The 16,676-nt window shown below is 45.3% G+C and overlaps 1 protein-coding gene across 1 annotated transcript in view; it reads right to left on the minus strand.

Moving 5' to 3' along the window:
- The window catches only part of LOC149435442 (inhibitor of nuclear factor kappa-B kinase subunit alpha), a gene marked incomplete at its 3' end in the record, with an annotated part of 17,892 nt that extends 1,337 nt beyond the window's left edge, over positions 1-16,555 (minus strand). Inside the window, exons 1-6 of the mRNA XM_089662640.1 lie at positions 16,397-16,555; positions 11,286-11,380; positions 6,571-6,685; positions 4,366-4,435; positions 1,786-1,874; positions 1,402-1,491 (exon numbers count right to left, since the gene is read on the minus strand). Of these exons, the coding sequence (XP_089518766.1) occupies positions 1,402-1,491; positions 1,786-1,874; positions 4,366-4,435; positions 6,571-6,685; positions 11,286-11,380; positions 16,397-16,501 (564 nt within the window). The remainder of the gene's footprint in view (positions 1-1,401; positions 1,492-1,785; positions 1,875-4,365; positions 4,436-6,570; positions 6,686-11,285; positions 11,381-16,396) is intronic.
- Positions 16,556-16,676: the final 121 nt, after the last annotated feature.

Here is a 16,676-nt window from a genome sequence, read left to right on the forward strand (position 1 = left end):
AAGCCACCACTGCATATGAGCATTACATAGAAGCCTACCATTTCTGGGATGCCTGCTATATGCAATTTGTCTAGTAGTGGTAGAAGTGTGATCCTAAAATTTACCCTGGAATACGGATCTACCTAAAATCATATAAATGGTACACTGTAAAGTATTCATCTTTCATAATGTTGCTACTATCAATTAACAGACTGTACAAATTTCAGCATCCATCATTACAAATCCTAATGAAAATGTTATCATATAAAAGTTATTCAAAGTTTTAAAGTCGAGTCAAGTTAAAATATGTGGAATTCATTATGAATATGTTCTGTAGTACAGTGCTCCATTTAATGATTTTAGAATGATAAAGCATTACATGGCTAAGGAAATATAAAAACAGCCAGTACCCTCTGGAAATGTATTGATTTAAATGTATCAATGGCATCTTAAAAAATAGTACTGTACGATTCACAGCCACCTCAAAGTTTATTTCCAGACATACCCCAAAACACCTAAATACAGGGATACTTGATTATGTAAGTGAAATTTGAAGGTTGTATTCTAGCTTGTCCCTACTGTGACCGCGTATGAAATTTACGGGGAGATTTACTAAAACTGGTGCAGCTCTGCATGATAACCAATCAGCTTCTAATGTCAGCTTGTTCAATTACGCCTCAACTATAAAACCTAGAAGCTGATTTTACTCTCTCCAGTTTTAGTAATTAACCCCCTTATTGTCCAGTATGGAAGAGTGAGGTGTGATACAGAGTGTGACCGTCCAAGCTTGCTCAAAACCTGGCATATAGAAGAGTCTCAGGTTTGGGGGGTGCTCATGGGGTGGTGTGACACTAAACAGCAATACAATCCAGGAGCTGCTTATTATCTTTCTAAACACTACAGTTTAGCTTGAAGAAAACTTGCTGCATCCAGGCTCAGAGATCTGTCCCTAACTTCAGTTAACTGCTCTGTGTGTGGCTACATGCAAACAGCATTCGGCTACATGCTGCTGATCGCATTCAATCCAGCAGAAAGAATCTGCCAACTCTTGCGACAGCAACCCGGCTGTCTGAAAAGGGCTTAAAAACAGTAAAAAACTCTGGAGAAATGAAAAACTGCATAACAATGCACACATAAATCTGTATGAGAAACTGTAGCCTGCTACATAACTATGATGACAGTTTATCTAGCAAGTTAAAATGGAAACATTAAGATTGTACACGGCACGTTATCTGAATGGCTTCAGAGATCACAAATTATTCAATGGAGCCAAATAATGTTTATCTATACCTGCCCAACTGTATTATGAGCAGCTTAATGCCACTCATGGGATTACTTCTGTAAACTAGGATCATTAATGGCAGTCAAGAATCCCTCCACGTGTGGTCTAAATTAATGAAAACAGAACAACTGTATACGTACCAGATACTGTAAGGTCCCTACAAATGATGTACAAAGGCTTCCTTGATCTAGATCCTTGGCATAACCCAGGTCTATAATTTTATGCACAGTCTAAAAGTACAAGTAATGAGAAGAATTTACAGATGTTGCAATGTCAAACACTTTTTTTTTTTTAAACCATTAAAACAATGAAAAATTAAATGAAACACATTATATTTGCAAACATAATTTTTATACATACATATATATATATATATATATAAATAGTCCAGAACGCAACACCAGCGAAAAGCTTGGTTATAATATAGAATAAAATCTTTAATAACCACAGAGCAGTTGGCCACTTAAATAGGTCAGGGCACAACAAATCATACAGAATAGAATAACAAGGTTATGACGTCTCACCTTCCCACTGCAGTCCTGTAGCACAATATTTTCTGGTTTCAAGTCTCTGTGTATAATACGATTTTCATGCAGATACTGAATACCAGCACCTAAGAGCAGAAGATATTTTTAATAAGAATTTATGCAAAGAGGAAGAAACTGTTTCCTAGGAAAGACAGACAGACAGACAGACAGACAGACAGACAGACAGACAGACAGACAGACAGACAGACAGACAGACAGACAGACAGACAGACACACAGATTGTTGCTTCTAGAAGAGGAACGACTTATGACATCACTGGTAAGGCCACAAGGCAGTGGGATTTAAGGTTTGCATTAGTTGCTTTCTGTATTTTAAAGTGCCAGGAACAAAAATGGGGGCACAAAAACAAACATTATATTGCAGCTTACCAATTCTTAGATGTGATGGCTGTATTAGTTTTCCTTTTTAGACTTTCTTCCTTCTATTTTCATCTGGTGATCGAGTTAGTAAGATTGTTGTTTTTCAATAGAACAAAAAACCTTTATCTCAAAAGGAAAGTAATAAAAACTTTTTGCTGTAACTGATTATAAAGTATTAGTGGGAGTTTGACTTCAATTTATTACTATATTTAAATGTGCTAGTACATCCAACATTCCCCTCCCCCAGATTGACAATGATGCTTTCCAAATATACCACCAGTGCTCCTTCAGAGTGGTGTCTGTTCAATACAGGAGGTGTGTTACTGGCCAGATCACCATTGTAAAACAAAGGGAACAAAGCCCAATAAAGAAAATTAATACAGCCACTACATCTAATGATTGCTAAGCTGCAACATATTAAATTTCTTGTTTGGGTTTAACACCCAGGGATATTGAATTTATAAGCGCCCAGGTCATGTAGTTCCGGGCGCCGGGCTAGTATATATTTTTTTTTTTACCTTTTCCGGGTAAGCAGCAGGGCTCACCTGTCAGGTGAAAGCATTCAGGCAGCTGCGCTGCTACCCGATTGCTTTCACACAGTCTACAATGCCAGCCTCCGCAACCCCCCACCCTCTATGTCTCCCGGGCTCCGCTTGCCCAACTGTGGGCCCAGGACCAGTTCAGCTTGTGCTGTTGTGTAGAGATGAGAGAGGTCAGTGGACACGTCCACTCCCCTCCCCTTCTTGTCCTGACCCGGAAGTGAAGTTATGATGTCACTTCCAGGTTCCCATTGACAGATTCCCGCCCATTGAAGCCGGGAAAGAATGTACTACAGTGTGATCTATCATGTTTGGAGGTTTTGTGTAATCTTCAAACCTAAAATGATTTTTTTAAACTTGTGTAAAAAAAAAAAAAAAAATGGCAGCGAAAGGGATAAAAGATAGGCCCGACACTCCCCTTTCAGGACGAGCACCAAATCGGTGCTCATTACACTGCAAGGTTCCTCTCCTCCGTGACAGTGCCCGGGTGCGGTGCTGGAGAGAGGCAGGGAGGGGAGGAGGAGATAAACAGTGCAATGTTAAAAGTAAACATTTAAAGTCGCCATAAAGCTGCTTTTGATTTTAAAAGCACCTTTTAAATATGGTTTTGTTTAAACATTTTTTTTTTATCTGGACAAGTAGATTGAAACCCCAATTTAGTCTCTGGAGAAGGAGTTTTATACAAAAATTTCCACATCCCTGAATACCACTTTAACCACCTCCCCTCCAGCCGTTGTATATAAACGGACGGATAGTGGCAGTGCAGGGTCAGGTGGCTGTTTATAAATGGCTTCCCCGCCCCCTGCTTGTGCGCGCCCCCTGGGAGCGTGCAGCACCGCGATCCGGTGCCCGCTGTGTCCTCCGGACACAGTGGAACACTGATCGTCGTACGGGACCTCTGTGCGAGGTCCCGATCATGTGATCACTGATTGGCCAATCAGTGATCACATGCAGAGTAGTAAGCAAGATGTCACTTCTGACATCATTGCTTACTACGTGTGAAATCTGTGAATGATCACAGAAGTCACATGGTACAAGGCTATTCACAACAGCCTTGTATCATGTGACAAGCTGTGACCAATCACAGCTCACACAGTAGTTCTCAATGGCTGCAATAATGCAGCCAGAGACAAGGAGAAATGATTGCTTTTACAGCCTTTATGGGTGTAAAAGCAATCAGTGTAAAAAAAAAAATAAATTAAAAAAAAAATTATATACATATACACACACTATATATATATATATATATATATATACACACACACACACACATACACACACACACACACACATACACACGCATACATACATATATATAACTTCACTGTACTGCTAGTGTGACAGTATGTATTTAAAAAAAAAAAAAGGTTTAAAAATTTTGGACTTTCATTTACATAGCAAAAAAAATAAAAAATCCCAGTGGTGAATAACTACCACCAAAATAAAGCTTTATCGGTCTCAAAAAAATGCTAAAAAATTCATATGGGTACAGTGTTGCATGACCGTGCAACTGTCATTCAAAGTGTGATAGCACTGAAAGCTGAAAATTGGCCTGGACAGGAAGGATGTAAAAGTGTCCAGACTTGAAGTGGTTAAAAATGTGGAGTTGGGCTTTAGGACATTTATAACCAAAGCCATGTCCTAAAGTTGTTACATACCTATATCACTTATTATATTCAAAACTTGGCTTTCCTTCAACCCACAGCAGTTTTCTGGCTTGCTTAAAAGCTGGAAATAAGCAAACATAATCAGGACTGAATGGTGCATTCTTAATAAAAAGATATTTCTGCTTAATTAAAAACGGAACATACTACTAAAGATTATCAGTTCTATATTTTGTAGCTTCCCCTACTCCCAGCGCTCCACCTCAGGGCCTGTGATAACGGCTATGGGATTTTGCCAATGGCATATGTTTGAGATGCCTCTGGAATCATTCAGAACTCATTGACAGATGCATTTAACTTCCTTCTGACCTACAGTATATTTGACCTGCTTCAAGCAGGTTTTACATACACATGTATCTGTATGCAAAACCTGTCTGACATGAGCAAAAGCGCATCAACACAGGCCCTTATACTTGCCTCTCACTGATCCAGCAAGAGATCACGGACAAGGCAAGTTGTCAAGATCTTCTCGGGTCCAAGTATGCACTGTGCTGTGCACTTTCCTTTAAATTCTACGGGGAATTCAGACTCCATACAAGCTATAATACAAGTTGCTGGCGGGTGGAAAGGACATATAACTTACATTTTATGAACATTTGTTTTGCTATGTGCAAGAAAAAAAAAAAAAAAAAAAAAACATTGCAAAAATATTTTTCATTCTTTAACCTGGAAAATTTGAAATATTTAGCAAGGCGAGCTCTAGGCAGTCCGTCACTTTTTTTTTTTTTTTTTTTTTTTTAATCAGGCTGACATGTACGTACACCCTAAATCTTTTTTTCAGTTTGCCATCATACCTCAAAGTACATAGTTTTCTTAAGGAAATAATTTTTTGTGGCTCTGTTTCAAGTTACTTACATTGAGATCAAGCCAGTAGCAATATTTCCTGTTGCAGAGTAACAAGGCTGAGCCATTGCTTCACAATTAGCAGCAGCTTTGTCATTCTGACACGTGTACTCCTTTAGTTGGTTGTCAGGCTACCTGTAAGGTCTAAGCCTACCTTCTGCAGAACTGACAGGCAGTGGTCAACTGAAGGATTGGACGTGGCAGGCTGAAAGTGCTGCTGCTAGTAGATAGGCAGAGTCTTAGCACTGTCAGCTTGAAATAGAGAGTGCAGTTACTGGCAGGATCACTAGGTAAGCATCTGTTTCAACAGAATCACAAAAATGAATTGCTTAAGAAAACTGCATGATGCCAAACATACTGAAAAATAGATTTAAGGTTTACATACACTAACAGCTTTTCTGAAAACTAAATCCTTTTCACCAAGCTCAACAGTTGAAGCTTTGATAAGGCACACAGATGAAGGAGTTGGAGGAGAGCCCCCCCCCCCCTCCTCCCCCAACTATTCTTCCAATGTCCCAGTGAAGCCCTTTAGGCAGCAGAAATGGACTTAAAGTGTTACTAAACCCAGCACCCTGCATTCACTATATCTGGTCTCCCACAGTACACACAACATAGAAGTGCCATTATTTTAGTAAATATAAACTGCTAAATACCTTTTCTCATCAGCAGCTAGAGAAGTCTTGTGACTTCTATCAGTGTTTAGCAGAGCACTGGTTACAGCTTGTAGGAGGAGTTTTCTGCTCTAGGAGGATGCAAAACCCCTGACTTCTAACTAGACAGTGCTGGTCACATGCACTCTCCCAAGAAAAAAAAAAAAAAAAAAACCTCTCTAGCAATACACACTAAACTGAGCATGTGCAGAATGGCTATGGGTTCAGTCTGTCTTATCAGGAGAGAAGATGTGGACATTTGAACAAGAGGAGGAGCAGAGAAGTCAGGAACAGCCTTTTACACAATTCAGAGGATTAACCCCTTAGATTCCACAGTGAGTATAACAAGCATGCTTTACTGTCTATACAGACTGATTTTACTGTTGTGGGTTTAGTAACATTTTAAAGCAAACACCTACTTTTTGTGCTTGCTCTCTCTAATCAGAAAGCCCAGAAAGTTGTGAGACACCAGTGTCAGGGGTGTGGTTGAAAACAATTTCTGAAATTTTAGCTTTCACTTATGCTAAAAAATGAGAATATGATGCAGTCTTTAGCCTAGACTGCAACAAAAGGTGTGTACATTTTACTGTCATGTCATATTCAAAGGTTGATTTATGACTTCTTCATAGCTCAACCAGCTGGACAAAATATTTTATCTTACACCAACATCAGCAATAAACTCAACAACATCCTGCAAATCACTCACTTTACGTAAATCCCCTCCAGAGCAGTACTCCATTGCCAAGTGTGGCACAGCATTCACCATGAAGTCCATTTCAGGTGGCACCTCACAAGCTTTAACAACATTAGGATGGTTTAACCTGTGTAGAACAAATTACAATTTTCTTATGAAAAAAGGTAAGAAACAAAGCATTATAAACTGTCAAACTGCTACCGAGTGCTATGAGCAGCTGACATGTGAAATGGTGAAAACCAGTAAACATTTACGGCGCATTTCTGTCCTTTGTAGCTGAAATTATTATTATACAGGATTTATATAGCACCAACAGTTTGCTCAGCGGTGTACATTATAATGGGAGACAGTACATGAGACAGTAAAGTAACAATACAATTCAATACACGAGGGGTTCGAGGGCCCTGCTCCTTGGAGCTTACAATCTAGGAGGGAGGGGATAGTGGTACAGGAGGAAATAGCTGTGGAGGATGGAGTGGTAGGAAGAGTGGAGGAGATAGGCTTCCCTGAAGAGATGGGTTTTCAGAGTGCGCCTAAAGGTGAGGAGAGTAGGTGATAGTCTGATGGATTGGGGTAGGGAGTTCCAGAGGATGGGGGAAGCCCTGGAGACGGGCATGGGAGGAGGAGACCAGGGAACTAGAGAGTAGGAGGTCTTGCGAGGAACGGAGAGTACGTTTTGGGTGGTATTTGGATACCAGATTGGTGATGTAGTTTGGGGCATTATTATGAACAGCTTTGTACGTCAATGTTAGCATTTTGAATTTTATTCTTTGGGCAATCGGAAGCCAGTGGAGGGATTGGCAGAGGAGGGTGGTGGATATGGAGCGGTTAGTAAGGTGGATGAATCTGGCTGCAGTATTCAGGATAGACTGAAGCGGGGATAGCCTGCGGTGAGGTAAGCCGATGAGGAGGGAGTTACAGTAGTCAAGTCATGATATGATAAGGGAGTGAATGAGTTGCTTAGTGGTTTCCAAGGTTAGGAACGGACGTATTTTGGAGATGTTGGAGGAGGTGAAGTCTACATGAGTTTGTTAGCGATTGGACCTGGGGCTGGAAAGACAGATTGGAGTCTAGGATGATACCTAGTACTCTGGCTTGCGGGGTGGGACTGATGGTGGCGTTGTTGGTCGTGAAATCTATATTTAACTACAGTGGGGATCGAAAGTTTGGGCACCCCAGCTAAAAATTTGTATTAATGTGCATAAAGAAGCCAAGGAAAAATGGAAAAATCTCCAAAAGGCATCAAATTACAGATTAGACATTCTTATAATATGTCAACAAAAGTTAGATTTTATTTCCATCATTTACACTTTCAAAATAACAGAAAACAAAAAAATGGCGTCTGCAAAAGTTTGGGCACCCTGCAGAGTTAATATCTTGTACTGCCCCGTTTGGCAAGTATCACAGCTTGTAAACGCTTTTTGTAGCCAGCCAAGAGTCTTTCAATTCTTGTTTGAGGTATCGTTGCCCATTCTTCCTTACAAAAGTCTTCCAGTTCTTTGAGATTTCTGGGCTGTCTGTCACGCACTGCTCTTTTAAGGTCTATCCATAGATTTTTAATTATGTTGAGGTCAGGAGATTGTGAAGGCCATGGCAAAACCTTCAGTTTACGCCTCTTGATGTAATCCCCCGTGGATTTCGAGGTTTGTTTAGGATCATTATCCATTTGTAGAAGCCATCCTCTCTTTAACTTCAGCTTTTTCACAGATAGCATCAAGTTACCGTCCAAAATTTGCTGAAATTTTATTGAATCCATTTTTCCTTCTACTCGTGAGATGTTCCCTGTGCCACTGGCTGCAACACAACCCCAAAGCATGATTGATCCAACCCCATGCTTAACAGTTGGACAGAGGTTCTTTTCATTAAATTCTGTGCCCCTTCTTCTCCAAACATACCTTTGCTTATTCCGGCCAAAAAGTTCAATTTTAACCTCATCGGTCCACAGAACTTGTTTCCAAAATGCATCAGGCTTGTCTATATGTTCATTTGCAAAGTTCAAACGATGATTTTTGTGGTGAGGACGTAGAAGAGGTTTTCTTCTGATGACTCTTCCATGAAGACCATATTTGTACAAGTATCTCTTTCTAGTGGAATAGTGTACCACAACTCCAGTGTCTGCCAGATCTTTCTGGAGGGATCGTGCAGTCAAACGTGGGTTTTGAATTGTTTTTCTCACAATCCTGTGAGCTGTTCTGTCTGATATTTTGCTTGGTCTTCCAGATCTTGCTTTAACTTCCACTGTTCCTGATGACTGCCATTTCTTAATTACATTCCAAACAGAGGATATTGACATCTGAAAACGCTTTGCTATCTTCTTATAGCCTTCTCCAGCTTTGTGAGCGTCAACTATTTTAAGATTCAGTTTTCTAGACAACTGCTTAGAAGAATCCATGGTGCTGATTGATGGGGCAAGGTCAGATGAGTCTGGGCATTTAAAACCTTTGAGATTGACATAACCTGGTCTTCCCAGACGATGATTGAGAACAATCCATGACACTGGCAGGTCTCAGCTTAGATCACTGCTAAAGTTTATGAAAACATTAAATGAGAATGAAAAATAACAGTGGAATTAGAGTTTTTAACATGATCCCATGGCCACAAAAGTTACACAAATTGCATTTTGGTCATCTTGTGTACTGCAGTGCCTGCCACACCTCTGAAAAGCAGTCTCTGGTGGATCATTTTTCAGAGGCATTTGACAGGCAGTGAGGAGGCTATATGTAAAAATATATATATTGCATTCAGTTGCAGAACAGTTGCATGTGGCCCTATTGACTCGTTCCGTGGCAGTGCCGGCTGCTAAATGTGACATGCCATTTTGCCGAGAAGCAAAGTGTCATGGCCCTGGTATAGGTACAGTCCTGAGTGGTTGTATTGTTGTGTTTAAGTGGGAGGTAAAACCGCAACTCAAACGGCTGCTTTTTACTGCCAAACCAGCTGCTGACAAGACCTATGCTTGTAATCACACTGGAAGAAATACCATAAAAAAAAGGTCCAGTTCACTTCTTGTTCATTCATACTTTTTTTTGGACCCTCAAATATGTGATGGCTACTTTTTGGATTTCCTACCTGAAATAAATTTAAATAAACTCATATCTAGATCGTTCAGCAGAGGTGTGGCACTTCAGTTTACATTTTTGGGCCTGTAAATAGGTAGCTCAAGCACCTAATGTTATATTGCAGGATGTGGAAGGAGGAGGCATCTCCCCTGCTGTAAAGCAAAGAACCTGAATAAGGCGAGAGCTTACACTGTCAGCTAACAATTGCTGCGGTTAGCCTTGTAGTTTTCTTTTAGACACCGACGTGTGTCTTATGGCAGAACCACTTCCAGCTGGCCAAGTTAGTAAACCTTCCTTCAGCTGATTTCCCTTCTGCTAGAAGCTCTAGGTCACTTCAGTGACTATTAATTTATGATAGAAAATTTCCCTTGACTCTGAATAATTTCCCTAGGCCTCAGAATAAATAAACAGATGCGATCAGTGGCCAACAGTTCACTGATCTCAACCATTCATTAAAAAAGTTAGTGTAACTAGCAGGGACCTAAAAAATAGCTAGCTCCTATGCTTTTAGAAAATGTATAGTTTGGTGGTTCTTATACAAACCCCGAAAGCTCTAAGTGCGAAGGGGGGGGGGGGGGAATTACAAACATGGTCTGGCCTCCTATGGTTAGGTATGGAGAGCAGGGCTTGACTCCAAAAGGGTAAAAAAAAAAAAAAAACCAAACACACACACAACCCTGTCACCTTACCCATTTAGAGCAAAATGATAGAGTCTTTAAATCCCACTCACTAACCCAGTTCACAGAGCTGACTTGTGTTCTTGCTTGCAGTCCAGCTGTTGTAAAATACCTTGTGCTTCAAGGTATAATAAAGTATGGTCATCTCCTCCCTGTGATGCAGTGCTCAGGCATAACAGCCAACCGGTGCAAGACACAGGGGGTTACAGCATCCCTTTTCTGTAGGCTTCAATGTCTAATATTTTGCAGTAGCAGTGTATAAGAAATAGACTGTGAAGGCGTAACTGGCCCAGGAGGGAGGCTAGGTAAAAGGGCCTCTAATCAGGTCTGTAATATGTAATGCTCATTAATTCCAAACAGGAAGATCAAAGTGATTGTAAAGGCTCATGTTGTTTTTACCTTCGTGCATTCTATGCATGAAGGTAAAAAAACCTTGTGTGCAGCAGCCCCAAGCCCCTCACCCAATACATACCTGAGCCCAACTTGATCCAGCTATGTGCACAAGAGCCTCGGCTGTCCCAGGTCTCTCCCTCCTCATTAACTAAGACAGCAATCATAGACAGTGAGCCAATGAGGAGAAGGAGGAGGGGGGGGGGGTGGGGGCAGAGCAGCATCTGTTTGTAAATGGACACAGAAAGCAGCAGCAAGTTGCTTGCTGTGGGGGGCACGTGGCAGGACAGTGGGGCCAAAAAAGCTGGCAGGGGACCCGAGAACAGAAGGACTGAACCTGCTCCGTGCAAAGCCACTGCACAGAGCAGGTATGACATTAAAAAAAAAAAAAAATCTGCCTTTACAGTCACTTTAAATATGTGATAGCAGAAGTGACTTTTAGGTGCTCAGTAGTAACACTGTCTAAGTACTAAACTGGAAAAAGAAAATCAGTTTATTTATTGAATAATCTAATAGAAGTTGAATAACTCCATTTACAGTTATGTGAGGTGCAGCTAAAATTAACCATATAGTAAAAAAAATATATATAATAAATAGAGACCTTTTCATTATCTGTATCTCCTGACACCATCTCTCCTTGTTCTTCAGACTGAGCTCCAGGCGACATGATTTTATTGCTTTCAACTCCCCAGTTTCCTGTAAATCAATTACGAAAATTATACATTTGAGTGATGTTGCTTTTTATTAAAACACGCGCTGTTAACCATTCAGTGATTACACTCAATGTTTTCAAAGGAATTTCCCGTTTTAGTAAATTTCCCCAAATGCTTCTCCCGCTCTCTAGGATGTCTTCAGACCCAGAACTTCTCGGTTTTGCTAAAGCTAGAAACATCAATTTTCAGATTGTATCATCAGAGTGCCCTGAATGTTATTAGTTTTCCATATTGCAAAAGAGGATCTCCTCTATTCATAAGGGCCAGTCTGTTTCAGCCTCTTTGTTGTGGAATATTTCACAACTTCCTGAAGGCAAAAATGACAAATTTCATTAAGTAATCCATTTAAAAAGAACATTCTAATATTTAAATATATAAAAAACTAGTCTCTGTTCGCAAGCTAAAAAAGCAGGATAAGGATCCTTGTGTCAACAATGACAGTCACAAGGTTGAAAATAAAGAGCTTTATCCCTGCAATAAAGCTTTGTGAACACATAAATTGTTACTATAATGTTGATTTATGATCTGTGCCCGCACATTGCCAGAAATCTATGACTGGTGGTTGAGAACCTTAGCATGACACAATTACAGAAGAGACACTTTGGGTGAGATTTACTAAAACTGGAGTACACAGAATCTGGTGTAGCTGTGCATTTTAACCAATCAGCCTTTTACTTTAGCTTGTGTAATTACGCTTTGACAAAAAATCCTAAAAGATGATTGGTCATTATACATAGCTGCACCAGATTCTGTGTGCACCAGTTTTACTAAAAAAAGAAAAGAGGGCGCACGGGCCTAGTGCATTACCTGTGGTCCAAAACCCCTGAAGGTCGTCTGGTGGGGGACTGTAGACCACTACATAGCTGGTGGCTGATGCGTTTCGAGGCTGTACCTCTTCCTTAGAAGACTGGCTCTGAGGAAGAGGTATAATCTTAAAAACGCGTCAACCACCAGCTATCTAGAGGTCTACAGTTCCCCACCAGACCACCTTCGGGGGTTTTGGACCACACTGATCCCTTGTGACATGCTTTCCATTTGATTTTATTTCTTGAGTATTTTTCTTTTTATAAATAAATCTAATTTTTAAAAAGGTAATGCACTAGACCCGTGCGCCCTCTTTTTGTTTCCTATATACAGTTCTCTTTGGATTTCTCTGGTTCATTGAGGGCAGCAAGGCTTGCATTCCATTCCTACTCATGTGGGGATATTGACATTGTGGAATCCACTGTCCAGCGTAGGAGCATATACATTCAGTTGCTTTCTTCTTTTTTACTAAATCTCCTCGTGTCTTGTTTCTAGACGTGTTCAATGTCACTGTCCACAGAAAAGAAAAACAAAATGTACACAGGAATCCCTACAAAGCTAACAGGTACATATTACAGAGGTATCCTGGATACACAAATAAACAAGACTGCAGCAATTTTGTTAACGAGAACCTAGAGTGGCAATGTCTGGAGGCCGCCAATGATGACTCCCCCTCTGAAAATGCTAGTTTTCTGGCTATCATACTGATCCAAAGGCTTTAACACAGCAGTTTCAATAACTCAGACTCAGTGTTCCAGCTATACTAGTCCCTGGCATCTGGATGGTACAGCCATGGTGGTGGTTTTGTGGAACCTGAAAAGAGAAGGGAAGAGTTTGGCCTAGTTCACACCATACGTGCAAAAAACGCTGACGTGCAGATTTCACTTGTACAGATCAGTTTCCATGCACGCTTCAATGAATTTTATACACGTTGCAGATTCCGGCGCAAAAAAACATTCACATTATACTAGTGTTGTGGTATGAACAGGGCACATAGAGAACAATTGATTTCTTTACACCCTTGCAGAACGTGTGCAGAAAAGCTGATGTCACTGAACCATGGTGAGATCCAGTCCTTACACTTTCTAAGATTTTGTTTCTGTTTGTGACTCTGTCGAGAGGATTTCCCTCCCCTCTCATATGTCCCTGTTTTTCCCATAAAGGATGTTGGGGAAGGAGGTGCAATTATCACTCGGACAGGAAGGTACAGACATTACTGACCCATATGTTATTTCCCTCACTAGCCTGACCTTTTATATGTCACCTGCCTCCTGACCCATAATATGTTGCCATCCTCTCTACCTTGACCCATGATATGTCAGCTCTCTCCTATCACCTCAATCCTACTGCGACTTGTGATATGTTACCTCCCTCCATTCATTCCCTGACCTGGGATATGTCACCTCTCAACCCCAATACTGACCCAGGATATGTCATTTCCCTTTCCTGATCTGTGACATGTCTCTGTACACCCTGACCCAGGAATGCGTCGCTTCTCCACCCACCCGACCCGGGATACGTCGCCACTCCTCTCTCTCCCTTCCCCCCGACCCGGGATACGTCGCCCCTCCTCTCCCCCCCCCGACCCAGGATACGTCGCCTCTCTCTTCCCCCCCGACCCGGGATACGTCGCCTCTCTCTTCCCCCCCGACCCGGGATACGTCGCCTCTCTCTCTCCCCCCCCCCCGACCCGGGATACTTCGCCTCTCCCCCCCCCCCGACCCGGGATACGTCGCCTCTCTCTCTCCCCCCCCCTGACCCGGGATACTTCGCCTCTCTCCCCCCCGACCCGGGATACGTCGCCTCTCTCTCTCTCTCCCCCCCGACCCGGGATACGTCGCCTCTCTCTCCCCCCCGACCCGGGATACGTCGCCTCTCTCTCCCCCCCCGACCCGGGATACGTCGCCCCTCTCTCTCTCTCTCCCCCCCGACCCGGGATACGTCGCCCCTCTCTCTCTCTCTCCCCCCCGACCCGGGATACGTCGCCCCTCTCTCTCTCTCTCCCCCCCGACCCGGGATACGTCGCCCCTCTCTCTCTCTCTCCCCCCCGACCCGGGATACGTCGCCCCTCTCTCTCTCTCTCCCCCCCGACCCGGGATACGTCGCCCCTCTCTCTCTCTCTCCCCCCCGACCCGGGATACGTCGCCCCTCTCTCTCTCTCTCCCCCCCGACCCGGGATACGTCGCCTCTCTCTCTCTCTCCCCCCCGACCCGGGATACGTCGCCTCTCTCTCTCTCTCCCCCCCGACCCGGGATACGTCGCCTCTCTCTCTCTCTCCCCCCCGACCCGGGATACGTCGCCTCTCTCTCTCTCTCCCCCCCCCGACCCGGGATACGTCGCCTCTCTCTCTCTCTCCCCCCCGACCCGGGATACGTCGCCTCTCTCTCTCTCTCCCCCCCGACCCGGGATACGTCGCCTCTCTCTCTCTCCCCCCGACCCGGGATACGTCGCCTCTCTCTCTCTCCCCCCGACCCGGGATACGTCGCCTCTCTCTCTCCCCCCCCCCGACCCGGGATACGTCGCCTCTCTCTCTCCCCCCCCGACCCGGGATACGTCGCCTCTCTCTCTCCCCCCCCGACCCGGGATACGTCGCCTCTCTCTCTCCCCCCCGACCCGGGATACGTCGCCTCTCTCTCTCCCCCCCGACCCGGGATACGTCGCCTCTCTCTCTCCCCCCCGACCCGGGATACGTCGCCTCTCTCTCCCCCCCGACCCTGGATACGTCGCCTCTCTCTCTCCCCCCCCCCCCCCCCCCGACCCGGGATACTTCGCCTCTCCCCCCCCCCGACCCGGGATACGTCGCCTCTCTCTCTCCCCCCCCCTCGACCCGGGATACTTCGCCTCTCTCCCCCCCGACCCGGGATACGTCGCCTCTCTCTCACCCCCCGACCCGGGATACGTCGCCTCTCTCTCTCTCTCCCCCCCGACCCGGGATACGTCGCCTCTCTCTCTCTCTCCCCCCCGACCCGGGATACGTCGCCTCTCTCTCTCTCTCCCCCCCGACCCGGGATACGTCGCCTCTCTCTCTCTCTCCCCCCCGACCCGGGATACGTCGCCTCTCTCTCTCTCTCCCCCCGACCCGGGATACGTCGCCTCTCTCTCTCTCTCCCCCCCGACCCGGGATACGTCGCCTCTCTCTCTCTCTCTCTCTCCCCCGACCCGGGATACGTCGCCTCTCTCTCTCCCCCCGACCCGGGATACGTCGCCTCTCTCTCCCCCCCCGACCCGGGATACGTCGCCTCTCTCTCCCCCCCGACCCGGGATACGTCGCCTCTCTCTCTCTCTCCCCCCCGACCCGGGATACGTCGCCTCTCTCTCTCTCTCCCCCCCGACCCGGGATACGTCGCCTCTCTCTCTCTCTCTCCCCCCCGACCCGGGATACGTCGCCTCTCTCTCTCTCTCCCCCCCGACCCGGGATACGTCGCCTCTCTCTCTCTCTCTCTCCCCCCCGACCCGGGATACGTCGCCTCTCTCTCTCTCTCCCCCCCGACCCGGGATACGTCGCCTCTCTCTCTCTCCCCCCCGACCCGGGATACGTCGCCTCTCTCTCTCTCCCCCCCGACCCGGGATACGTCGCCTATCTCTCTCCCCCCCCCGACCCGGGATACGTCGCCTCTCTCTCTCCCCCCCCCGACCCGGGATACGTCGCCTCTCTCTCTCCCCCCCCCGACCCGGGATACGTCGCTTCTCTCTCTCCCCCCCGACCCGGGATACGTCGCCTCTCTCTCTCTCCCCCCCGACCCGGGATACGTCGCCTCTCTCTCTCCCCCCCGACCCGGGATACGTCGCCTCTCTCTCTCCCCCCCGACCCGGGATACGTCGCCTCTCTCTCTCCCCCTCGACCCGGGATACGTCGCCTCTCTCTCTCCCCCCCGACCCGGGATACGTCGCCTCTCTCTCTCTCCCCCCGACCCGGGATACGTCGCCTCTTTCTCCCCTGACCTGGGATACGTCGCCTCTCTCTCCCCTGACCTGGGATACACCACCTCCTTACCACCCTATCCTTCTCAGTTATTTAGTACTCTGTACATAAACATCAGGAAATGTAATTCCATGCATTCACTTCATCTAATAGTACCCAAGTCCTGGGATAAGTAGAGAAGCCCCGGGCTCCATGGCTGAGACTCTCCTGCAAAGTTAGCCCTCCCCGACCCCTGACACACACAGACAGATAGAGATATATACACATACATACCTTGTTCTGGAAGAGGCAGACATTGCCAAAGCCTCCAGTGCCCAGCCTGTCCTTCATCTCCCACGGCCCGCACACCACTCCCTGCTGTATCGGTGGCTTATCCATGATATACCGAGAATATCAACTTCCGGGACTTCCGCCTCCACTGGACCCCTTTCCGGTCACCTGTTAGCTCACCTACCCTCCCACTACAGACTTAGGGAAGCTGCAAACCCCCATTGGCTGTAGTCGTGTCACGTGCGTTTCTGCTGCGTATCAAGACTCGTTCTCAGCCGCTCAT

This window comes from Staurois parvus, unplaced genomic scaffold (genome assembly GCF_062004578.1).
Source record: "Staurois parvus isolate SC_StPar_1 unplaced genomic scaffold, SC_StPar_1.0 ptg001507l, whole genome shotgun sequence".
Taxonomy (NCBI): Eukaryota; Metazoa; Chordata; class Amphibia; order Anura; family Ranidae; genus Staurois; species Staurois parvus.